The 25,324-nt window shown below is 44.2% G+C and overlaps 2 protein-coding genes across 3 annotated transcripts in view; one reads left to right on the top strand and one right to left on the bottom strand.

Annotated features, from left to right (window-relative positions):
* LOC124234277 (biotin--protein ligase-like) overlaps positions 1-21,874 on the top strand; it is a 184,386-nt gene extending 162,512 nt beyond the window's left edge. For both annotated transcript variants that reach the window (XM_046651538.1, XM_046651539.1), the window contains 5 exons: positions 8,039-8,106; positions 9,606-9,766; positions 14,039-14,153; positions 16,546-16,759; positions 18,581-21,874. In XM_046651538.1, coding sequence (XP_046507494.1) covers positions 8,039-8,106; positions 9,606-9,766; positions 14,039-14,153; positions 16,546-16,759; positions 18,581-18,752 — 730 coding nt within the window. In that variant the 3' untranslated portion in view covers positions 18,753-21,874. The remainder of the gene's footprint in view (positions 1-8,038; positions 8,107-9,605; positions 9,767-14,038; positions 14,154-16,545; positions 16,760-18,580) is intronic.
* A 2,452-nt stretch (positions 21,875-24,326) lies between these two features.
* Positions 24,327-25,324, bottom strand: part of LOC124234384 (single-minded homolog 2) — a 48,135-nt gene continuing 47,137 nt past the window's right edge. Inside the window, exon 12 of the mRNA XM_046651747.1 lies at positions 24,327-24,347. Coding sequence (XP_046507703.1) covers positions 24,327-24,347 — 21 coding nt within the window. The remainder of the gene's footprint in view (positions 24,348-25,324) is intronic.

A 25,324-nucleotide genomic window follows, 5' to 3' on the forward strand; every position in this document is an offset into this window, starting at 1 on the left:
GCTGAGGGGAGGAAAAGAGGAGCAAGTAGGTGCAGCACAGGGGATTTTCAGGGCGGTGAAACTGTTCTATATGATACTGTAACGGTGGACACATGTCATCATACATTTGTCAAAACCCATAAAACTGTACAATACAAAGAGTAAAGCCTAATATTAACCTATGGGCTTTAGTTAATAATAATGTATCAATATTGGTTCATCAATTATAACAAATGTACCACACTAATATAAGATGTTAATGGGGAAGCTATGAGGGGAGGAAGGGGCGTATGGGAACTCTGTATGTTCTCAGTTTTTCTATAAATCTAAAACTGCTCAAAAAATGAAGTCTATTAGTTAAAAAAATTGTGACACATCAACATTATATGAAATTCAAGTTTCTGTGTCCATAAAGTTTTGCTGAAACACAGCCACACTTATGCATCTTATCTACGGCTGCTTTTGCTCTGGGACAGCAGGGTTAAATAGTTGCAACAGAAACCATATGGCTCACAAAGACTAAAATACTTGCTATCTATCTTACTTAATACTTATCTTATACTTACTTAATATTTAATACTTATAAGATACTTATCTTAATATCTTACTATTATACTTACTATCTAGTCTTTTACAGAAAAAGTTTGCTGACTCCTGGATTAGATAATAGTGTTGTATCGATGTTAAATTCCGATTTTGATCATTGCACTCTGATTATGTAAAATAATACCGTTGACTTTTAGGAAAGATACATTGAAGTGTATAGGGATAAAGAGAGATTATGGCTACAACTTACTCTCACATGGTTCAGAAAAAAAATTATGGATGGACAGACAGACAGAGAGATGAACAGCCTATGTGGGTAAAAAGTTAACATTTGGGAAATCTGGGTGCTGGGTGAAGGGCATGTAGGAATTCTTTATCTCATCCTTCCAACTTTTCTGTAAGTCTGATTCTATTTCAAAGTAAAAGGTTAAAAACAAAAACAAAATAGCATGGGCCTTAGAACCAACCAGAACTTGATCTGAATTCCTGATTTGCTGGCTCTGTGGCCTTATCAAAGTGGTTTCGCCTTTCCAAGACTGTCCTCGTCTGGCTTGTAAAGCTTAGATGGGAAATGCATGTAAAGTGCCACTCGTCGCGCAAAAAACTGGCATCAGTTCCAAGTGACCAAGTTGAAACGGCTACCCAGTGCCTGCGGGAAAACGATTCTCAGATGTCTGCTCGCCATGTGGTGAAGATGAGTCAGTGTCCATCTTCTGAAATGGCAGCTGCATTTCCCAGCAGAAGGCCCTCTGCTGGGGTAGATGACTCGTGGGGATGGCGGTGGACACACTCCAGAGAAAGCCCCTCCACACCTAGTTGAAGATGATGGGCTCAGATCAGCATGAGGGGTGGGTTGGGAAGATCCTGTGATCAGGGGACTCCTTGTTGGCGGGTTAGGACATGGTCTGAGTTCCCATATGGGGTGGTATAGTGAAGGCTCTCCTCCAGAAGGCAAAGATCCAGATCAGGATTGTCATCGAGGCGTGGCCACAGAGGTAGCTGTGGGCACCGTGACTGTTTCAATCTACGCAAGCTTAGTTGTCCATCTTCGAATTCTGTAACTGCGCTGGTCTAAGGTAGAAAGAGGTGATGCTCAGACAGCCAGTTTTTATGGTGCAGTGTCATGGGTAAGAAACAATGGTTTGTGTTCATCTTGATTGAATAATACAGACCAACATCAATAAATGCTTGATCTGCTGGGAAGGTACCTCATCCTGAAAGCTGAGTCCACAAGACTCCTTCCCTGTGAGCAATGAAATGATTTAGCAGTAGTGTAGATGCTGTTATGATATCAGAGATGGGGAAGATTAGCCGAAAACCTATGAACGGTTGGTGTGCTAGGAGATATGGAAATTAAACAGGCATCTCTAACACGGGGCCTGACCCACAGTTATCCTTCAACAACAGAAGTACAGGTGGGGCCTCTGCTTCTGGAGAACACGGAGAGGGGTGGTTTGTGATGTCTCTACTCTTGAGCATTCCAAATTCCCATTCTGCCTCTAATTGAAATGCTCATCCTGTTATAAACCAAAAGAGGAGGAAGGCAATGTGATATACAGCTTTCTTGTCTGACAGCATCCAGGATGATAGGTCGTTCCAGCTCTAAATGTCAAAACCGGAAGCTAATGGAAGAATATATTAATAAAACTACTGTATTATGTGCCTGTGTGCGTCAGTGAGCAAAATTATTTGTAAGCAATAACCTAAAGAAAGTGCTACCTTTAAAGTCAACCAAAAGACTAGTTCAACCAACTGTTTCTGGCTTTGCTAAGTGGGTTCAGAGAGCCTAGGACTGGAGGTGGAGATTTTACAACCCCAATGACCAGTGTTAATCTGAAAGCTTTTTAGCCCCAGGTTCTGATCTGGCAGCAAGAAGTTCTAGGATATGGGAGCCAGCCCCGGGGCTGAGTGGTTAAATTTGCACGCTCTGCTTCGGCGGCCCGGGATTTTGCCAGTTCGGATCCGGGGCGCGGACATGGCACCGCTCATCAAGTCATGCTGAGGCAGAGTCCCACATGCCACAACTGGAAGCACCCACAACTAAAAATATGCAACTATGTACCAGGGGACTTTGGGGAGAAAAAGGAAAAATAAAATCTTAAAAAAAAAAGTTCTAGGATCTGCATGACAAAGAGAAAGTGCTATATTTAAGCAGCTACTCTGTGTCGGACCACTTTGTGTATTCCCTCATGATTCATTCTTACCAAAAATGCACCAAGTTCCATTTCATAGGCGGCTGAAGAGATTTAGAGAGATGGAGCCCCTTACTTGATGTTAGTTCACGTCGACACTGGGGTTTGCATCCACATCTGTCCATTTCCCTGTCTGAGTCTTTCCTCCACAGTGGTGTTTCTGAAGTTCCTCTGGAACTTTCCTTTCCTGCCAGGAATAATAGCCCTGGGGTCTCTGGATAGCATTGTGCTTCCTTGGGACCATCAACCTCAGCCTTGCGCCCACGTGCCTGGCTGCCTGTTCAGAAGTCACCGGTCAGAGGTCCTGCATATTCCACCCCAGACCACGTCCCTGTGCATTGTAGGACCCTGCCATGCCTCTTGCTCCATTTTCTGTGTTGTTGTTAGCAGGAACCACTACTCATTTTTCTTTCAAAAAGTAACACTATGCATTCTTGCACAGAAGATAGCTTTTTAAAAAAATTGGTGGTTCCGTTAGAGTGATACTTTTTAAAAAACAAAATATCTTAATATTTAGCTTTATAACTTTTTAAAAAGTGCTACCCAAATATAATGGTTGGTGTTGAAATGTAATACATTAAAAAAAATAGTTTTTGAAATGAAGTTAGGACTGTTTCTTTGAACTACACAGAAGTCAACAGGGTTATGAATAGCGAGAATTCATCTTCCAGGGAAGTTTTCCAAAATCAGAAATAAGTAGTTAACCTTAAAATCTGACTTCCTGGGTCGTCTTCCTCCTCCTGCCTCCTCCCTACGTCCTTGCTGGGTTTCTTTTTCACATACACACCAAACATGAGGGGACTGTCTGAGAATGTCTTTCTGAACACTAAGAAAAGAGAAGTCAAAACTGAGAAAATTGGGGGGAGAAAACATCAAAGAAAAGATGCAGCATGTGCACCACGAACACAGTTGATGGAGCTCCTCAGTGCCCCCAGCATGCAGACCCCGAGGATGCTGGCAGCCTGTGCGCGCCGTCTCCCCCGCCCAGAGGCAGTCTGTGTGAGGACGTAACCTGGACTCAGCCTGCCGCCATTGCATAGGCCACATGCTCCACCAGGGAACGAGTCTGAGGGACAAGTGTGGCCATATGTGTGATGTGTGAGTTACTGGGAGGATTCATACAGCAAGCCTGGTGAAGCTCAGACCCTTGGCTGCCGCTGCATTGTGAGTCTGTGATTTCTCGGGAGAGCATGAGCTGGCGGGTGCATGCTTAACCTACTTAAAGAAAAGTTGGGTTTAAATACATCTTTTTTTAAATAGCATTTTCCTTGATTATAAAATGAATCTACTTCAAGTCTAGAAATACTGGAAAATTCAGAAAAATATAAAGAAGAAAATAAAAACTGCTTGAAACCTTACCACCCAAAGGTTACGCAGAAGAACATAAAGAAGAAATTAAAATCATCATATAATTCTGCCTCCACATTCTGGAGATAACCACTGTTAATCGGTGTCCTGTATTCTTCTATAAATGCACATAGGAATACGTAGCCTACATAAATTGGATCAATAATGCTGTTTCTAAAGCCTGCCTTTTTAATTGTCAACATAATAACATCTATAACTATCCATCTACAACATCATTTCAATAGCTCCAAAATAAGGAATTTTTCCAGTTTTCAGAAACTTATTTTGTAAAATACATCCATGTGTATTTTTTTAAAAGGGGAAAAAGTCTAAAAGAATGTACTTTTTTAATAAGAAGAAGGGCTTGTATGGATGGCTTATTTTCTGCGTGGTACTTTTCTATATTTTTCAAATAATTACACTTCTCAAAATAATCACAGCTAATATTTTGTTATATTTCCTAAAATTTTTTAAAGTATATCTTAAGACATCCTGGGAACACACTGTATATAGACTTTTGCATCCTGATTAAATGACCTAAGGGTGTCCAATGGACGTTTGCCCATATCGCTGACGGCTACACGATATTTTTTCATGTGGGGATGCTATGATTTCTTTTCATTCCCCTATCATGGACTGTTTGTATTGTTTCTGACTTTTCACAGTGTAAGGCTGTGATGAATAGTTGTGCCCTTGAATTATTTTGTTCCCCTCTCTGAGTATTCCTTAGGATTCAATCTTACAAGCACAGTCAATGAGTCAGAAGGTATAAAATTTTTAAGGCTCTCATTCATATGAACAGACTAGTTTTAAGAATTTCCACTCATTAATTACCCTCAAATAAGCTCCTGCTAAGTGCTTATAAGGAAAATGGGTGACATAAATAATTATTTTTTTATTTATTTTTAAAGCAGATCTTTTTGTCCTATTCTTAGAAATACTTATGAATAGTTAATTACAAATATTATATCTGAACATAAAAGTCATGCTTTTTCCCCCCACGTTTTTCAAAATAATTGTAAAATTAAAGGTAACCGATCATCTTAAAGTTTAAAAATAAAAGAAAAGGAAAAAAGTCATCCTGATAAAGCCACCATTATTGTTTTGTCAAATCTCCCTCCCTTTTCTATGAATTTTACATAGTTGGAATAAAAGTGGGTGTAGTTTTTTATCCTGCTCTTTAAACTTAATGTTCTGTTGCAAGCCTTTCTTCCGTGTTGCTAATAGTCTTCATAACTGTCATTTTTAATGACTACAAATTACTCCATTGACTTCATGTACCATAATTTACTTATCCATTCCCCTACTGGACACATAGATTCTTTCTAAAGTTTTACTTTTATAGCACTCTGGTAAATGTGGACTATTTCCTTAGGTTTGAATCCCCAAAGTGGATTGACTGGGCTTAATTAAAATTTTTGTTCATTCAGAATTTTCACTAATTCACACTGGCCTGTCTTCTAGATTAGTCTTATTGTTGAAGCTTTATTCCAACGACCACATGAAATTCAGGACATTCCCGTTGGCAGAGTGTCCAGTAGGAGCTATGATATGATGTCCTTAGCAACCAAAGTGGTCAGGATGCTGTCCCATTTGCAAAGTGACCTTTACAGGGCTCCGGATGTTTCAGACAGAAACAGAACACTTTTCTTGGTGCCCCGTTGGTATGACATTCAACGCACTTGGCTGCCACTCACAGAAACCTTTTATTCCACAGCCTTTGCCAAAGGAGGAAGGAAAATATACAGAGACAGGGAAGTAATCATTATGTAACACCCTCCTTTTTGTTCTTTTTCTGTTTCCTTTTGTGAGAACATCATCAGCTCAGGATGGAAGTGCGTGTACAGTGTCTCCTTTCTGCTAAAGCAAACTCTAGCAACTTCATTTTCAGAAATGCAAAATTTACAAAGTTCATAAATGCTTCTTTGTTGACCGTGAGCCGTGTGGTTTGGCCCCCGGAGTTATCTCAGATAGCACAAGTAAATCTGGCGGCCTCCAGTTGTCTCAAGCTAAGCCGTACCTCCTTCCCCCCGTTGTCTCCCTCCTTGCAGAATTTCCTCTTGGCCTTCAGCAGCACAAACTCCATCTTCTCATCAATATGCCCTGTTAACTGCTGCCAAACCTCCAGCAGTTTAGTGCATATGTTCCCTTAATCATTTCTCTTTGTTCTGGAAGTCTGTGTTTGGTTTCTGAACCTCACCGCCCTCCCCCCATCCCCACCCCAGCCTAATTCCACCATCGCCATCACTGGCTATAGACATGACTGTCTACCATCTACATGTCTATTTAAAGAACATCCTAGATTGCCTGCCATTGAGAGAGATTTCACAATCTGCTCACAATGTGCTAAATCATCCCCGCCTTCCCACAGAGAAGTTTGTTAGCCACCCCCCTACCCTGAGCCAAGCCCGAGGCCTTAGGAGCCCAGGTGAAGGGGTGCTGCTGCTCTCTGGAAAGCAAGAGGTTTCTAGAAGACAATGGTTCTTCCCCACATGGACAAGGATTCCTTCTTAGGATTTTCTCCCAGTCCAACACAGGAAAAGGACGCTTTATTCTTGGAGCCCAGCAGCATATAGGCGCAGCCGATCTCAATGGGTTATTCATGGTGTCCAAGAGAAATACTTCTGGAGTTGTATTTCATGTGAGATGGAAGTGGGCTTGGCACGCGGACCGTGGGGCGGCCTGCTCACTGGGAGTGCCCTGTGCCTGTTGGACCAACCCAGCCCCCTGCCCGAAGTGGCCCGGCTCTTCCCAGCAAGGAAAGGGGTCTTCTGGGCGCCTCCACACCGGGGCACAGCTCTGTGAGCCACTGGTGCAGAGACACCATGCTCTTTCTCTCTCCGCTTTTACGTATTTCTCTTCTCTTGCCATTTGTAAAGTTTCATCCTGTTCCCAGTGTCCGGAGGAGGGAATGAAGAGCTGTCAGAGCATGGGCTTCCTTTAGAGTCCCTTCTCCTCCGCACAGGGGTGCTGTGGAACCCTGGGAACTATTCTTGGAAACTTTATGTTTATACCAAATGCCATCTCTCCCTCATCCCTGCCTTCGCCACTTCCCTCCCTGAAAAAGAATTTCAGAGAGGCCCCAGCAGCTGCACAGACAGTGGGCAAAACTGATTTTCGCTTTGTTGAATAAATCCTACCATGAGCTGTGCCTGCTCCGTCCCTGGTCAGCATCTCCCGGGCACACAGAGGAAAACCTTCCGAACGGAGCTCAAATATGTGGAACGTATCAGGCAAGAAATTCTCAGAGTGAGGGATTTTTTTCCTTTCCTTTTCTGAAAAAAAAGAGTTCATGTTGACTCATTCGGTGGAGATATAGTGCACTTTTCTACCTCTCCCCCAAAGGGAAGTTGGTATTCTTTTAAATGAAACCATTTTAAAAGCAGAACTGAAGCCTAAAATGACCCAAGCTTCTCCCTAGTTCTCAGAAGGTGTAGATTTATTTACTATGGTTAAAACATAATTAGTTCTCAGGGGACAGTGTATCTTTTAAACGGCTTTATTGCCACCATATTGGTTTGGTGAATAATCAGAAACTTGTGTTATGATTATGTTCTAGTGTTCGGACAGAAACGCACCGTAAGTAGAAACAAATGTCAGGAATTGCTAGTTGTCACTCGAGGAAGGGACCCTACATTAGAGTGGGGAGAAAGAACTTGATAGGGTAGGATATTTCCAAAGAAATATAATCTAATAACATCTTCAATAAAACTGAATAATAACTCAGGCAGGTACACATGCCCTCTCAGATTCCTGCCTAATCTTTTTTGGTATTAAATGGTGTTTTCTTAATCCCTTTTCCATCATTCTCACCATAGAGGCTGGGAGTGGGGTCAGTATCCCTTGAAACCCAGAAAGTGGCCCTTCCTTAGCCACACATTCACAAATGAGTGCAAACAGTGTCCCTCCCTTTGAGCTGCGGGTTCTCATGTCCTCGCCTGTTCTGGCTGACCAGTCTTTCCCACCGTCCGCAGGTTGATGTTTGAGATGCCACAGGAAATGGGTTTAATAGCCATCGCAGTCCGCCAAACGCAGGGCAAAGGTCAGTCATCTTTTGTTATTGTTCCCGTTGTTTTTGTTTTCTGAAATCTGTGACACTCACGGCCAGAGAGCTGACTGTGTGTGCCGATGGCCGAGACGACTCTTGTGAGAAGTCATCTGTTGTCACACCCCCTAACAGGGAGGAAGAGGGAGGGGAATTGACCAGAAGATGGAGCCTTAGTGGGATTAAAGCATTCTCTCAACCCAAGATGTTTATTAATCACTTGACATTCGCTTGTGATGGTTTTAACATTCCGTTACCTACATCTTGTAAATTCTACTTTCTGACACATTCTAGGCACTGTAGTGTGTGAATCCTAACTGTGTTATAGAAACATTTATTTTCCTGAAGGTTCTCTGTGAGGCACCTTCTGTGTCTATGCTGAATGTGATATGGGGGGGGGGGGGGGCTTTTCATCTGCCAGCCCCCACCCTGCTGGCACTGGAATTTGCATGGAGTGGGCACTTGATCAATGATTAATGATCATTCACAAAGTGACCACAGAGAGGCCGAGGGCTGCTCAGAGGTTCCACCACCAGCTAACCCTCGGAGGTGAGAGCCCCCATCCTCCCAGAATCCATTTGGGGTCTGGCTGAGAGCGGATTCCCTGCTTGGTGGTCGTGCAGGATGCACTTGGCCCTCCCCTTCCCACCCCAGCTGGTGCCAGGCCAACCTAGACAGGCTTTAACTCTCAGAGCCTCTTGGGCCTTTCTCAGAAGAAGCAACGAAATAGCAAATCCACCGTTTTCCGCTTCTTTCTCTTGGACGTGTCTTTTGAAGAGAACTCAAAAGAGAAAAACTCATTTTATCCAAACCTGTGGGGCTCAATATGGTGGTTTAAAAAAAAAAGACAGAAGAACTTTGATTATCCCTCCCATTTTGATATTTTATTTTCTTGACTTCTATTTTAAAGGAAATAACTTAAAGTTAATATCAGGGATCACTTTTTAAATTCAGCTTCTTTTTTTTTTTCTTTATAATAGTGAGATATAATTCACATACCACACAGTTCCCCCATTTAGAGTGTATGACTCTGTGGCTTTTAATATATTCACAGGGCTTTGGGACCATCACCACAATAGGGATCACTTCTAAAAAGTGGCTTCCAGGACCTCTCCTGGACCAGTATAGATTTGGTCCAGTTTTCCCACTGTCTCTGCTTTTGCCTGCATTACCATACGGTGAGAATTAAACCGAGAGTGATGCTCAGACACTGTAAGACTTTGAATCATCAGTGCATTAATGATATGCTCACAGAGGCAGAACATTATGCTAATTATTGGCAACTTGTTCAGCAGCAGAGCTTCAGATTTTAAAAGCTTCTCTTTGACTGAGTTAACCCCAGAATCTCCAAGCATCTTTATCAGTCCAGGTTTATTCAAGTAGGACACATCTTCAGTGTGTGGCTCTGAGTCCTCAGCACATTTTCTGGCACAACGTGCATCTGAGTCTGTCCAAGTGGCAAAGTGGCCGGTTTCCTGATGGGGCCTGTGTTCCAGGGCGGGGAAGGAATGCTTGGCTGAGCCCCGTGGGATGCGCTCTTTCTACCCTGCTTGTCTCCATCCCGCTGAGATCCCAGCTGGGACAGAGGATTCCGTTTGTCCAGCATCTGATGTCCCTGGCGGTCGTGGAGGCGGTCAGGTCCATTCCTGAGTATCAGGTACGTGCAGTTTTATCACCGTTCCATCCCCGCTGTGTGTGCACATCTCAGCTCAGGTTCGTCTGTGTTATCCGTCTGGATGATTGCTGCGTGTGGAGCCTCAGCCTGCTCTTTGCAAAGCTGGCAGCAGAGTGCTCCTGGAGTTTTAAAAGCACTGTCAGATTTTATGGCTGCTTCAGGCTCACTGGAATGCGTTTATTCCCCAGAATTCCCTTTCTGTCCTGTCATCAGATTTCTCAAACATCCTAGTAAGGGCAAGCCTTTTTTTTTTTTTTTTGGTTTTCTTTGAAGCATGTTGGCCTGGATGGTGGGGCCATTTGTCTGTGTTTTCTGGTGAAGAGGCTTATTTTATAGACCCCAAAAGCCTTCTCACTTCCTATCTTCATTCGCCACAGTCCATGCTCAGCAGAGCCGTCCTTTGTCTGAGGCTGCCCAAGTTCAACGTGCAGGTTTGTTCAGAGTTGTCTGACCCCAGCTGTATGGACACACGGGCCTGCTTCATTGTTGCTGTTGGGTGTTTTGGTGTCAGTTATTAAGAAGGCAAGGAAGTGAGAGCAGTTAACACAGTGGCTGCAGCCTTTTCTCCCAAACCCAGCCTTCCTTACCGTCTCCCCCTCCTCAGTTTTCCTGGAAGAATCTCCTATGGCTATAAAGAGGAGGTTCCTCCCCACTTCCCTCCCACCTATAGCTCTAATATTAAGCTAAAAACAATTATTGTATTAATTCCTGAAACAAGATGCTAAGATCATGACTCTTTTTTCTTTTCCTTCTTGTTCTCCCCAAAGCCCCCCAGTACATAGTTGCTTATTCTAGTTGTGGGTCCTCCTGGCTGTGCTGTGTGGGGTGCAGCCTCAGCATGGCCTGATGAGCAGTGCCCTGTCCAGGCCCAGGATCTGAACTGGCGAAATGCGGGGCCACTGAAGTGGAGCATGCAAACTTAACCACCTGGCCACGGGGCCCGCCCTTAAGATCATGACTCTTAAAGGAGGCCTGTCATCAGCGTTTAAACAGAGAAGCAGCCTCTCCACTGCCCCCTTAAACCCCCTCCGATGTGGCCATGTCCTCACAGCCCCTGTGTGTAGGACTGCAGGATGTGTTTCCATATGACGTCAAGTCACTGGCCTGCACACTGAAACAGGACATTTATCACCAGGCGCTTGGCATCCTGGCTGTGTCTGACGGGCTCAGGCTCCTACACTTTCACAGACCTTCACAGGCCCAGCCTGCAGCCCCCTAGCTGGGCATTTGGCCTGGTATAAAGCACTTGAGAAGATAAAAGTTCTGTCATGAGGGAAAAGATTTTTAACCCTAGCAACAGGTTAATTCGTCTTAGGAAAATAAATTTAAATTTAAAATTAGTCTGCTTAGCTTTTTCATGGCTTTGATTTTGACCTTGTAGCCTCACTGGTTCCCTTAGCGAGCATTCTTTGAGTGCCTGCTGTGTGCGAAAGCTGTGCCAGGTGCTGGGGGCAGCAGGATGGGGGCTGGGAAGCTTGCCCTCAACAGTGCACCCGGGGGCCCTGGGTCCCCCGTTGTCCTTAAAAGGCTCCCACCAAAGTTCTTTTCCTTTGTCCACAGTCGTCCGGCTCAGCCTCACCTGTATGATGTGACTTTGGTTTTATTCTTATTTTATTTTCAGTTTTACTAAGATACAGTTGACATACAGCACTGTGTAGGTTTAAGGTGACAGCGTAGTGACTTGATTTACACATATTACGAATTGATGACCACAATAAGTTTAGTTAACATCCATCACCTCATATGGTTACCAAAAAAAATTTTTTTTCCTTGTGATGAGAACTTTTAGGATCAGCTCTGTCCGTATTTATTTTTAACACTGTCCAGTTAGCCTCCACAGTATAGTACAGGATGATTGAAATAGGACCCAGCTGCATCGAGTTTGCCATTCTAAGGTCCTTCACTCAGGCCCCAACTTTCCCTGGCCAGATGTCACTCTCAGCAGACAAACCATGCCCAGTCTCCCGGACCAGAGGCAGCATCACTGGAATATTCGCCATTCCTTCCAGAACCCTCGTTGGTCTGCCCACTCTTCCTCCTGCTGTTTCCTCTGTCTGCAGGGTCCTGCCGGCCGCCTGTAGGCCTCTTCCCACCCACACATTCCTGCTCCTGCTCCCTTCTCTGCACCTTGAAGTGCTCTTCGCCCTGGGAGGCCCAGCTCAAATGCTGTTCCCAGAGCCTTCTAGCCACAAACCCTCCCTCCTATAACACTTCACGGCACTTTAAATGTCTAAGCCCCTTTGATGGTGTCTCCCATGGATTGCTCTCAAGCAGAGTTCTTGGTGCTCCTGTTTTATCTCCTACAAAGGAACCAGCTGTTTGAATGCACGGTCAGTTTTATTTTGGTCCCCAAAGAGCCTGGCATGGTGCTTTCTGCACAGGAGGCCCGTAGCAGCTGTTTGAATAAATGATGGAGACAGTGAAAAGTAAGCACGCGGCCTTTCTCTTCATCTTGGAATAGAGGGCTTTGTTTACTTGCTTGAGAACCCAAAATGGCATAAGCTGAAACATGAACTAAGCAGATCTGAAAATGCGAAGTGAAACAGGAGAGCAGGGCCAGCAGAAGCCCCCGCGGTGAAGGAGCTGCTGCTGAGCTATGGCAAGGATGCTGCTGGGCGCAGTAGGACACAAGAAAGTGGAAGAGGAGAAAGGAAGGGAATTGGGGGAGTGACCAAGACCAAAGGCTCCAAGTTATGGATTTTCGGGACCAGCGTTCCTCACCCTTGGCACTATTGACGTTTGGGCCCACACATCTTGGTTGGAGGGCCATCCTGTGCATCAGAGGATGTGGAGCAGCATCTCTGGCCTCTCCTCACTAGATGCCAGTGGGACTCCTCAAGCTACCACAACCAGAAATGTCTCCCAGTATTGCCAAAATATCCCTGGGGGGGGGGGGGGGGCGCAAAATGCCACCCGTGCACTGAGAACCCTATTCTAGACAGAAGAAATATGAAGCTCCCGCTCAGTTGAGGGTCACGGTGAAAGCCCCACGTTTTATTCGAACCTTTGTTCTTCTGTGCTCCTGCATTTCTTTTCTCAGCCTAGAGAATGCTCTGCCAGGGCAGGTGAGCATCTGAGGACCAGAAATGTATTCTAGCTGAGCAAGGTGGAAAGAAGGCCTGTTGGCAGGAGAGAGGGGGTTTCTTGGGAGCTGCAGTCTACACGGCATGGTATTAAGCACCCAGAGGCTTGGTGTCAGCAAGCCCTGGGTTTGAATCCCAGCCCTGCCACTTCCGAGTTGTAACCTCAGGCAAGCCAGGCAATCCCTTTAAACTGCAGTTTCTTCCTCTGTTACATGGGGATGACACTAGCACCAACACATGGGTTTGGTATAAGTAACACACAGACCAGTGCTGAGATGGGGCTTGGTGCCGTGTCAGCCCCTGGGACTCCAGCCGTCAGCTTCTCTCTGGTCTCGGTTTTATTTTGCTGAGTGTCTCCTTCTAGCCTTATGTGTCCAGATGGGCTTTGTCTACCCACACGTGGCACAACCTGGCTGCCAGCTCCACGCCCAGGAGGCCTGGCAGTTCTGGTGCCTACTGGGTCTCACCCAGTCTGTGTATCCCAACTTCAGAGTCACGGCGGGAGGTGGGGGTCTGAGTGGCCCAGCGCAAGGCACTGTCCACCCTTGGATCATTCCACTGTGACTGGGGCACACCCTTCAGGATGGAGACGGAGCGGGCCACAGGACAAGTCCATTTCTGTTGCCCAGGCTGACAGCTGGCAGTTCTCTGAGGCCTTCTCTGATCACTCAATAAAACCAGTTCCTCCCCTGTATCTCTGTAGATTGTACTCCAGATGTTTCTACGTGCCTCTTATGTCATTGCTTAATTCAGGGCCATCTTTCTCTCTCAAGCTCTTTAAGGGAAAAGAACCCTGAGAGTATCAGCCTGTCCCTGCCCCCTGCCCCTAGCACAGGATGGGGACTCCATGGTGATGGTTTTTGATACTGAGATGATGGACCCAATTCACAAGATAGGCATCATCAGAAAGTGTTTTTGATGATGATGGAGGTGGGGAAAATGCTGGGATTTCAGCCGAATGTGTCCTTTAGGTCTTTCCTTATAGCTCCAAGAGGTGCTTTAACAGTGCCTTGTCCTGAAGGAGTGATCAGCTGTCTGAAAAAGAAGAGGGTGAGCCCTGGCGTTCTGTTAGTTTCAAGAGTATTCTGCACATCTTCCTTTTAGCTGGATGACCTCACCTGGTCCCTTTGTGTCCTGTGATTGCTTGATTAATATGCAGATTTTCCTTTAGGATATCGACTTACGAGTGAAGTGGCCCAATGATATTTATTACAGTGACCTCATGAAACTTGGTGGAGTTCTGGTTAACTCAACGCTTATGGGAGAAACGTTTTATATACTTATTGGTAAGTTTTTAAAGCCCTTTCTCCAGCATTTTTAGATTAATAAAAATTAAAATGGGGGACTGGCCTGGTGGTGTGGTGGTTAAGTTCACACACTCCGCTTCAGTGGCCTGGGGTTTGCGTGGACCTACGCACCACTCATCAAGCCATGCTATGGCAGTGTCTCATCTACAAAATAGAGGAAGACTGACACAGATGTTGACACAGAGGGACAATCTTCCTCACCAAAAAAATAAAAAATAAAAATGGTTTATACATGGCTACACTGGGGGAAATGGATTATCATCTGGGATTACTTTTGCTGTGAGTCTTGAGTTAGAGAACAGAATATGTATGTGAAACAGGCCAGACTGGTTGAAAGCCCTTTGAGGGGTTTAGCGTTCCTATCTGCGGCCATGGAAACTACCAAATTGGTTTCACATCAATCAGGCATTTTCTTACACCTGTCCCCACTGTGCTTCTCCTTGAATTAGGAGTGGTGAAGATAGACATTTAATGTACCAATTTATAATAAGAAAAGAAAGTTGATTTCAAGGATGGATCTCCTGGTGGTCTTGCACTCTTCATTTGACCTTCCCAGGCCGTGAAAAAGTTGCCTTCTTTTTGACCTTCAAAAGAAGTGCCAGGCTGGTCAAGGTCGGGTAGAGAATGGCCGTTTCACTGCAGCACGTCCGTATCAGGCGAGGAGATGGATTCAAAGCAGTTTCAAAAGTTCTTAGGCCCCTGGGCATCCAAGCGTCAGCTTTTCCCTAATGCCCAGGAGGACTTGATTGGTGTTCAAAAATCAGTAATAGACAGAAAACATGTGACCGTGTGTTGGAAGTGCCAGCCAAAGAACACAAGGCTTGTGTTCCCAGCTCTGCAACCCACTGGCAATATTATTCTGGGCAAGCTGCTTCATATCCTCAGAGCTCCATTCCCCATCTTTAAATGAGTAATTGTGCCAAATGCAGAGATTCCTGAGTAGAGCCCACAGACATCAGGAGGCCTCAGGATGGCTTCAGGGGAGCTAAGGAGTTCTGTCAGGGCAGGGGAAGTAAACATTTTCCTTGGGGAGAATCTAGAGCTTTTATTAAATTTTTAAGGCCATGGGAGGTGGTGGGAGGGTGGCGGGGGGCATCTTTGGGGAAAGATTCAAAGTCACCAACACGGGTGCTCTGTGGGCCTTTGAAAGACACAGCCTAAGTTGACAGTAGTCAATGTTGCTATTTTCCCCAGGACTTTGAGTTCTCTGAATCCAGGGGAGATTGTTCAGTGCCATACAGCCTTAATTTAATACCTTACGCTCCATAGGTGCCTCAGCTATTGTGTATGCTGTTGGAGGAATGAACAGATGAACAACTGGAGTTTCTGTCCCTGTTGCTATAGTTACTTGTTTTTTGTTTCAGATGTAATTTACATTGCTTTGTTTTTTAATAGCCAGCATATTGGGGGTGGGGGTGGGGGGGAATCTGAGGCCAATCAGTCCTTCCCTTCACCGTGAAAATGGCTCAGAACATTTACCAAAGAATACCGTTACTGTGACTGTCATCGTTCTATCTGAGGCGAGTATCTGGGGCATTTTTTTTCTCAGAGGCACTGAAAACACAGTCGTCTTACTGCCTAGTTCCTGCAGTATTTCATTTCTTATTGAAGACTTCTTTGAGGTTGATTCATGGCCCTGCTGAAGACTGAGGGTCGGCTTCTCGGAAGACGCTAACCTCTCCCGGAGGGGATGGTGGTATTAAGTAACAGCAGAGATAAGCCTATTCAGGCCCCACTGCTGGTAACTCACTCTCCCGAAGCCTCGGTTTGGGAGCCTGTAAAAGAGCCACTGAACATGGGTTGGCCCCTCGCCAACAGCGTAACCCTAGCACCGAAGACTTCCAAGGATAAAGTATTAAAAGATGTGTTCTTGGGTTATGCCTTGACCAAGGTTTGAAATCTCTGAATCCAGAGTTTATCCTTAAGACCTGAGTAACATTCTTTATTTTCAAGCGTGTGTTCTATTATTCCAGTAGGAAAAGAAAGAAGAGATTTTATTTTATATTGGGCTCAGTGTGGAGTTACAATTCCTAGCTAGACCACACGAGGTGGCATTGCTTCAGAAGCGACTCTAAGAGGTTTTGTCCCGTTCATAGCTTCTGTTTAATTGAATCCAACGTGGCTTGCTTTTTTCCAACTTATTGGCAGTAAGGTTGGCATGGTTGTAGTTTGAACAAGGATAATAAAGAAACATGAAAAGGAAGATGTCTCAAAGATATATCATTCTTTAAGTGGCCAGAGACAGTCAATTTGAAGTGACGCAGGAAGTTGTCAGTAAATGCTGTAACTTTTTCTGGGTGGTTGAGAGCAAGGTGTGATGCCATCAATAGGTGGAGCTGCTCATGTTTTTCAATTATTTGTTTTTGTCCAGGCTGTGGATTTAACGTGACTAACAGTAACCCTACCATATGCATCAACGATCTCATCCTAGAATACAACAGGCAACACGGGGCAGACCTGAAGCCCTTAAGAACTGATTTCCTCATCGCCAGGACTGTGACCGTGCTGGAGAAACTCATCGACACATTTCAGGACAAAGGGCCCAATGGCATTCTTCCCCTTTATTATAAATATTGGGTACACAGGTCAGTGTTGGCTCATCTTCATTCTTTTAAAATTCCTTATTAAGTAAATAGTTCAGTATCTTAAACCGAGAAACTAAGCACTGGTCTAGAGCATGGCTATTTACCTTTCTGATGGAGAAACCTGGTGGACCGCACCTTGAGCGAGTTAGCATCACCAGTAACAGGAGGGACTGGCACGCCGTGCCTCCTGGTGGGATGCAGTGGGGAGGACCCAACATCCCCAGAGAGTTTCCTGCCCAGCGTGTTTAAGCTGAATCTAATGTAAGGAAATAGACAATGTAAATCATAGAACATTCTAGATAATAGTGGTTTTCAGAGTGAGATCCCCAGGTGGCAGCAGCAGCCTCACTTAGGAACTTATTAGAAAAGCAGATTCTTTTTTTTTTTTAAAGATTGGCATCTGAACTAACAACTGTTGCCAATCTTCCCTGTCTTTTTTTCTGCTTTTTCTCCCCAAATCCCCCCAGTACATAGTTGTATATTTTAGTTGCAGGTCCTTCTAGTTGTGGCATGTGGGATGCCGCCCCAGCATGGCCTGATGAGTGGTGCCACGTCCACGCTCAGGATGTGAACCGGTGAAACCCTGGGCTGCCAAAGCGGAGCACACAACTTAACCACTCGGCCACAGGGCTGGCCCCAGAAAAGCAGATTCTTGAGGCCCACCCTGGACCTCCTAACCCGAAAACTCTGAGGCTGGGGCCCAGCGTCTATGTTTTAACAAATGCTCCTGGGTATTCTCCGGCACGGAAAGTTTGAGAAGCAGTGATGTACAGAAGAGGCCTCCACCGTTCAAAATGTCTCAAAAAACAAAAAATAAAAAGAAGTGGGAGAATCTTTACTCTCTTGTTTGACCTTAAAGAAGACATAAGAGGCATGACAGTTAAATGCAGTGTGTGATTCATAATTAGCTCTTGGATGGGAGGGAGCGGCCACAAAGGCTCTTTATGGGGCAGTGGGGGAATTTGAACATGGACTGTGTATTAGATAAGGTATTGTATCGAGATTAGATTTCTTGAGGGTGCTAATGGTATTCTGGTTTTGTAGGAGATTGTTTTTATTCTTAAGAGATACATACTGAAATATTTAACTATGAAGTGTCCTGATGCCTGCAACTTATTTTTAAATGTCAGCAAAAAAAGCACGGAAGTGTGTGTGTGTGTGTGTGTGTGTGTGTGTGAAGAGAGAAAGCAAACATGGAAAATGCTATCAGTTGGTGTGAATATAAGTGAAGGGAATCTAAGGTTCGTTGTACTATTTTTTCCAACTTTTCTGTAGGTTTGAAATTCTTCAAAGTAAATATTTGGGGAGGGGGACTTCTGTACTTTAAAAATTGTCGACAAGGATCTAACTCAACAAGCACAGTTGGAAAATATTCAAAAGAAGTAGTCTTAGAATGAGTTTAACTTATAGTTGATACCACCCAAGTTTGTTTTATAAAATAAAGCTTATCTTTTCAACTCAGCTTCTTTTTCCCCCAGTCTCAGCTGAAAAACCTAGAGTTGTACAGGTTTCTTAAAAGTGCTAGAAGATGAGGAAGTGGTCAAGTCGCCATCCCAGAGGAGCACAATTAGGAGGAGTGACGTCATTTATAAGAGAAGAAATTCCTGACTCCCTGTTGGACTTTGCATCATCCCAGTTATTCTAGTAGTTACCAGAGCCATTCATGTGGGAGCAGTGCCAGTCAGAGCAGTTTACCCATATCTAGCCGAGCCCCCTCCCTCACCATCCCCAAATCCCTTTGCATAATGGGTAATTGCTTAACTAATCATCTCGGGCCACTGCATTCCATTTCTCAGTGACTATGCTCTTCTTTATTTTCAGTGCTCAGCAAGTCCGGCTCGGAAGCTCCGAGGGGCCAACGGTGTCGATAGTCGGCCTAGATGATTCTGGGTTCCTTCTGGTTCACCAGGAGGGTGGCGAGGTGGTGACCGTGCATCCGGATGGCAACTCCTTTGACATGCTGAGAAACCTCATCATCCCTAAACAGCGGTAGTCCCCGTCTCCAGGAAGACAGAGAGACAGAGACAGCCCCGGGCCTGCCGTCCTTGCTCACTGGGCCTGCTGCTTGGGCTGGGCTGCGGGAGAGAGGGCAGAGAGGGCAGCAGCTGAGATGAGCCGGGGGTGACGGAAGTGCAGAACCCCCAGAGAAGCATTCCAGTTGAATTTCTGCAGCCCGTGGATTTGGAAAACTAATTTAGAGTTGCAGGCAAATTTTTTCTCCCTCCAATTAATCTGTTTAATTCTTTAATTTTGTTCTGTCTGCTATCATTTTATTTGAAGATGTTCTGGAGTAGAGGGTTGACAAGTGGAAGATTTAGTTCAGGTAAAGCCCCACCATAGGTGTGAAATTGTTCTCTCCCTTGAGCTTCGATGTGTGTTTCTTGGCCGAAAAAAAAAAAAAAAAAAAAGGTTTATACATGGAAACAGAATGGAATAATGCAAATGTTTTCCCAGTAGTGAAGACCTTTATCCCTAGACTATTAAAAGATAAATCAAAAAAAGCTCTCCAGCCTAGGCTAGTGGTGAATTAGAGGTATGGTAACACTGTTTATAAGCATCCAGGGAGGTGTTTTCCTACAGGAACATACATCATCACTTAGTCATTTTATTTATTTTTTTGTTAACAAAGAAAAGAGAAGGTAGAGTTCCGAAGAGTTCCTCTCGGCCTCGTGGTTTGGGGTCCAATAACAGCGTCTGAATGCCTACAGAGATGCGTCTAGCTGGTACGGTTGCAATGATCTTGTCCAGGAAATCAGTTCATTACTTTGACGTTAATTTACGAGCTCTCCTTTCATAAGTTTAAATTTACTGCCTACTCTGAAGTGATGAGATCAAGTTCAAGATCCTTAAAGCGTTGATTAGGCATTGCCTGGATGTGGGGGTGGGTGGTTTGGCTCTAACAGCTGGAGATGAAGTCTCGCTCTCATACCGCATGCAAGGGAGGATTTAGAGCTTTTAAGCCAGTTTCAGGCTCGCTTTGAAATGGGGAGCGTTCCTGCCAGACTGTGCAGTACACAGAATGTAGAAATATGTGGCATTTTATTCGTAAGTCTTAATTTTTTTGCCCCTTTTTCCTATATTGCCAAGAGAGAAAATGTTACTGATACTGAATGCCATCATTTAGGAGGGAGGATGTGTGTGTGTGTGTGTGTGTGTGTGTGTGTGTGTGTGAAGCTTTAAAAGATGTTCAGACTCTGATGCCCTAAGTTTCTCCATGGAAGAACAAAAGAAAGGAAGCCTTTTGATACGCACTTGCTATTTCCAGATGGACTCCACGCTTTTTCCATGTAACTCCTATCTGTGTTGAACTTCTGAATCATACACATTACTTTTCAGCCTTAAAAGGCCCATTTTTGTCCACTTTTCTCTCTTCCTGCCAGTCCCAACTGAAATTAGTGGAAAGAAAACTTGATGGAACTCTCAGCTTTAAACAAAATCCCCTCATTGTACACCAGCACCATCTTTATCCAGTTCTTACCCAGTCAGGCTAATTCCAGAAACTTGTGGTTTTCAGTATAAAATCTGTCTACCTTTAGCCAGGCACAGGCAGCCCCATAGGAAGGAAAAAAATAACATGTTTAGTTAAGTACACCAACCCAATATGTGTTTTTTGGAAGTGTAACTTTAAAAGAAGTTCAAAAGTAATTTTTGCAAATAAGGCTTCAATTAGAATTATTTTTCTAAAAAAGGAAAAAAAAAAAATCACTCTCCTAAATGCCCAAATCTTCCTGTGGAATTAGTGACAAGTTTAAATAAAAGTCCACACCACCCCAAAATTACAAAATGGACTCACCCTTGAGAGGGCATCTGCAAAATATCATCGAGAAGAAAGATCTCCAGGCTAATGTTGCAAGTTTCATTTCTCAAACTTTGTAATATAAGGCAAGTCATCTCTCAGAGCTGCCATCAAGACTTTTTGAATTTCTTTGGGGGGTTATTTAATGAAAAACATGTTTTGTTTTAAGCTGAAGTTCTATTCTAGACAGTTCTGCTTTGGGGAAAAAAATGTTATCATTTAATTTCCTTTCTGTAAATTAAAACTAATGACGTGTGGCCACGTCAAAGCAGATGGAGATGTTCGGGGCAGATTGCTTTGCCTCTGTGCTTTTAAGACCGTTCTTGTGCCGACATCCACTTGTCTTAAGGGAGATAGAACGGACTTGAAGCAGATGCCGCATTTTTTATAAACCTGATTTTACCAAAGACTTTTGAAATTCTGCTTCATATAGAGCAGCTGAATAAAGGCATTTTACTTACAGCTGTTAGCATTAGGGAAACCGATACACTCATCCATTTGGGGCGTTTCTGTACCCGGCAATCTACGATCTCAAGGAACTTTAAAGTCTTAACAGAAAATCTTGCATTTTCTTCTTAATCTTTAAAACACAGCAACGAAACTAACCTAAGCACAGGACTGGCATGTGCTTCTAGGACGCTGAATTATCCCCCAGTTTAGAGGCTGTGCATTGAGCATCTCCCAGGTTATATAAAAGGCAAGACATCCTCCCTTCTGGCTTATAGCAGATTTCAGAGGAACTCTTGGAGAAAGGCCCCTAAAACAGGACAGCAGCAGCTGGGCTTCCTTGTCTCCCGACCAGAGCAGTGCTCCTTGGCACTGGGAATCCTGGCTGCGTTCTCAGGGTGTGGGCAAAGTAGGATTTGTGTTCAGTGTCAGTCGGTGGGTTCGCTGATGCAGCATGCTGACTTTGCCTGCTGTGGGAGCGAGTGGCCAGATGAGCGGGGGGTGCACAGGCCCAGGTGGGGGAAGCCCGTAGCCTCCAACTCCCCACCCCCCACATACACATGGGGACACGGGGAGGCCTACTTAGTCACCCCCCACCCTAGTCTGGGAGCAAGAGAGAAGCCAGCCTCACCCAACAGTTTCAGAATGCAAAAAGGAGGCATCTGAGGCTTATTCTCTAGATTTGTTTGCTTTGAACCGGCAGAAAACTGAGCATCCTTATTCCTGGGTAATTACTATGCATATTTGAAATAAAAGAAAGTGTAAACCTTTGCATTTTTAGCTTTTCAAAGATTCATCTCTGAAAAGGAATTACTTTAAACCAATGCCTATAAAAAGCAAGTCTACCAAAATAAACTTTGACTTTCTATATAGTTTGGGCTTGTTCTTATTTTTACCACAAATTTCATTTTTAAAAATAATCAAGTACTTTTGGTTACAGTATTTTTATTCATATTTAAACATTTTTACAAAATAAATAGTTTTACATAGTAAGGAATATGTATGTATTTCTAAGTATTAAGAAACCGGGTGCTTTTTTCCTTTCTTTTTTGATGTATTTTTGACAAATGTATTATGCATCATACAAAAGAGAAATCTTATTGCTCCAAAGAATGAAAGTCAGCAAAACCCAAAAGTATAAGCCTTTTAAACTGAAGTGAGAAAAAAATTAAATCATAATTTAATGTGTTTTTAGACTTGAAAATAAATTTAACGTAATAACAAGTTTAACATAGGAACAGATTTTGTTCTTGTAAAACTTTTCTTATTCTTTTGTGAACACTGCTTGACTTTCGTCTCAACAGTTTTCTCCCCAAGATTTTAACCTGAGATCTCATACTTAAGTTTAGGAACTGCTTGAATAATGCATTTTAGATAACGCAAGCGCTACAATTCACTAAAAGTTTAAGCTACTGTAATTTTCTGGTGTCTGTTTGAAGATGTTTTTATTCCATTTTATCCATAGCAGCCCCCACAGTCTACCTTAACTGTCTTACAGTTAGAACAAATTACAACTTTGGGTGGACTTTATACAGGAGTCATTGACGGGATAAAGCTCTCCCACCCTTAGGGTTAGGGTCCGAGGGAGGAAGGCGTGGCCCATCGGACTTTAAAAGGACAAGGAGGTGGGGGGTGAGCAGCCCTTCACACCCTGTTCACTTCTCTACAAAGGTATGAATGGAATCGCCTTTCTAGAAAGGGCTTCCATGAACATAAAGGAATTCCTTTCCCTGGGAGGCCATGGAGGGCCGAGCCAGTCTTGAACTGGGCTTATTTCTCAAATCCATTTGATCTGGCGTTTTTGTCAACATGTTAGGACTCACTGAGATTTTTCTTTTTCTTCTTTTTTTGTGAAAGGGAGGCATATTTATTAAAATGCTTCCTCTTCCCCTGCCAGAGCCTCACAGAAGTCAAGAAACGATATCCCCAGCTTAAATGTGCAGACTCTTAAAGAGGGAGGTAACAATATTAGGTTGCCATAGAAACTGCTGTTAACTTTGCATTGAGCTGCTGGCCGCCTGGAAGCCGGCTCGTGTAGGAATCTGCCTTCCTGTTCTAGGCTATGAAAACCGTGATGTGTGTTTAGACAATGAAGTTTTCTCTAGTACATGTTTTATTTTTCAAGTACATACACACTCATGTTAAGCTTATTTACGCTATCATTTGTAAATTTATAAACCATCTGGGGCCAGCCAGGTAGCATAGTGGTTAAGTTCGTGCACTCCACTACTCTGCTTTGGCAGCCCAGGATCCACAGGTTTGGATCCCGGGCAAGGACCTACACACCACTCATCAAGCCATGCTGTGGCAGCATCCCACATACAAAATAGAGGAAGACTGGCACAGATGCTAGCTCAGGGACAATCTTCCTCACCAAAAAAAATAGATACATAACGGTTTTATTCAGAGTAACCTTTGATCTTAAACTGCTCCGAAAGGCTTCAAGATTTGTATTTACTAAATATAGCCCCCAATGGTTAATAACAAGGTAGACAGAAAAGCATACTGCAGTTCTTTATTGAAAAATGTCAGGTGATATCGCCTGCTCCTCAAACTTGCACTTTCCAGGAATCATGGTTTAACTACAAGACTCGTGAGCATAAAAAATAATACCCCAAGCTTATTTTGTGTATGCACACACTCAAAGAGCTCCTAATGAGGTACAGGTAAGTGCAGGATAGAGTGTATACATCCGACGCTTATGACCCAGCCCTTTCACTGCACAACGCATGTTCCTTAATTTGCAAATTGTACCATAAGGGAACCGACACCATGTGAGGGAGTGGGGCAGGTCCTCATATGACACTGGGTGGGCAACAAATCATTTCACATTTTGAGAACGGTCGATGTAAGTGCACTTTGAGTCTAGAACGATGAATTAAAGACATTTCTGAAAAGCCTTTCTGCTCAGAAAGGTGGAGTTCCTAAAAGTAAACCATTTTTGAAAAAGCGGCAAAATGATGGTGTGTTTATAGTGTGGAGCAAATTGAAAGATGGCAGTTTGATGCACTGATCCGCTTCAGAGTTTCAGAGCCATGAGAGGATTTTGAAATGGTGAAATCTTGAGGCAAAAATATAAAAATCAAACAAAAATCAATGGAAGTTTATTTTTAAAACACTGCTGGCGCTTTATAAAAGGATTTGTTTACCTGTTACACATGACACATTCATATGGAGTTTTCTTGCTATGTATAAAATGCAGAAAATGCTGAAGAAAATGTACACATCATTTTCATTACATCCCTTTAGCAGGTTTTCCTCACGAGGCGCAGTCCATTGACAATTTTCCATATTGCACATGCAATTTAACTAACTTTATTAGCACTACTTGTAGCAAACACGAGCCTAGGGAATTAGGGGTCTGTGTGGGCCAGGGGAATTTTGTAATCACTTGACCCGGGTAGCCAATCGCCTTGGGCACCTAACTCATCCACATGTCATTTTCATAAAATATCTGGCGCTCTCTATATATTTTTTGCATTTAATGCCTATTCAATATATTCCGAAGGTGCTGTTCTTGGTGTTATCAAGAGTTCATAGGCTAGGAGGAAGTATGCGCTTGTACGTGTACTTGTGAAACACAACCATGTTCCCCTTGGTCTTCAGCTTGTTTTTTGTATTGAAGAAAGGGTTAAATTAAAACAACTTTTAATGAGACTCATGAACGTCTTTTAAAGACAGCGGGAGTTGTATTCGCTGGACTTAACTCATCAGGATCTGCCTTGACTTCAGAATCTAAAAGGGCGCTCCATCCAGGAGGTCTGCCGCCCGCCTGGCATGTCTGACTTTATCCGGGTGGGGTTTCCTCCTTAAAGCGGAGGATACTCGTGGAGTGGAAACCCCTTCGGTCCCCCAGTGGGACCATGACAGCATCGGGGACAAGGCAAGAGGCGCGAGTCTGATTTCAAAATGAGGAAACCAAGTCCCCCCAGAGACGGGGCAGTTTGAGGTCACACGTGGGAAGCGGGGGACGCCCAGCTCTGCCCGTTCAGAACCCCGGCCCTCGGAGCACAAAGGTCTGGCGGTCGCGTCTCCCAGCGTCGCCGTGCCAGCCCTCTCCAGCGGCGTTCATGGGCGCTACGGTACAAATCTAAAAGGCGGCTTCGGAGTCCTATTAAAATAGTTGTCTCTGTATAAATTAATTTAAACCGTGCATATACAGCGCGCCCCTCTGCAGTCGGCTGGACTTGGGGAAACAGGAGCCCCAGAGGCCTGGCCTGTGGCTTCCCCCTGCGGGCAGCCCCGCGCGCGGCGGGACGCCCCGGGCCCCCGCGGCCGGCGCCGGCGTCACCTGCCGTTGGTGATGATGACCGAGGCGCCCA

This window comes from Equus quagga, unplaced genomic scaffold (assembly GCF_021613505.1).
Source record: "Equus quagga isolate Etosha38 unplaced genomic scaffold, UCLA_HA_Equagga_1.0 73442_RagTag, whole genome shotgun sequence".
Lineage (NCBI taxonomy): Eukaryota > Metazoa > Chordata > Mammalia > Perissodactyla > Equidae > Equus > Equus quagga.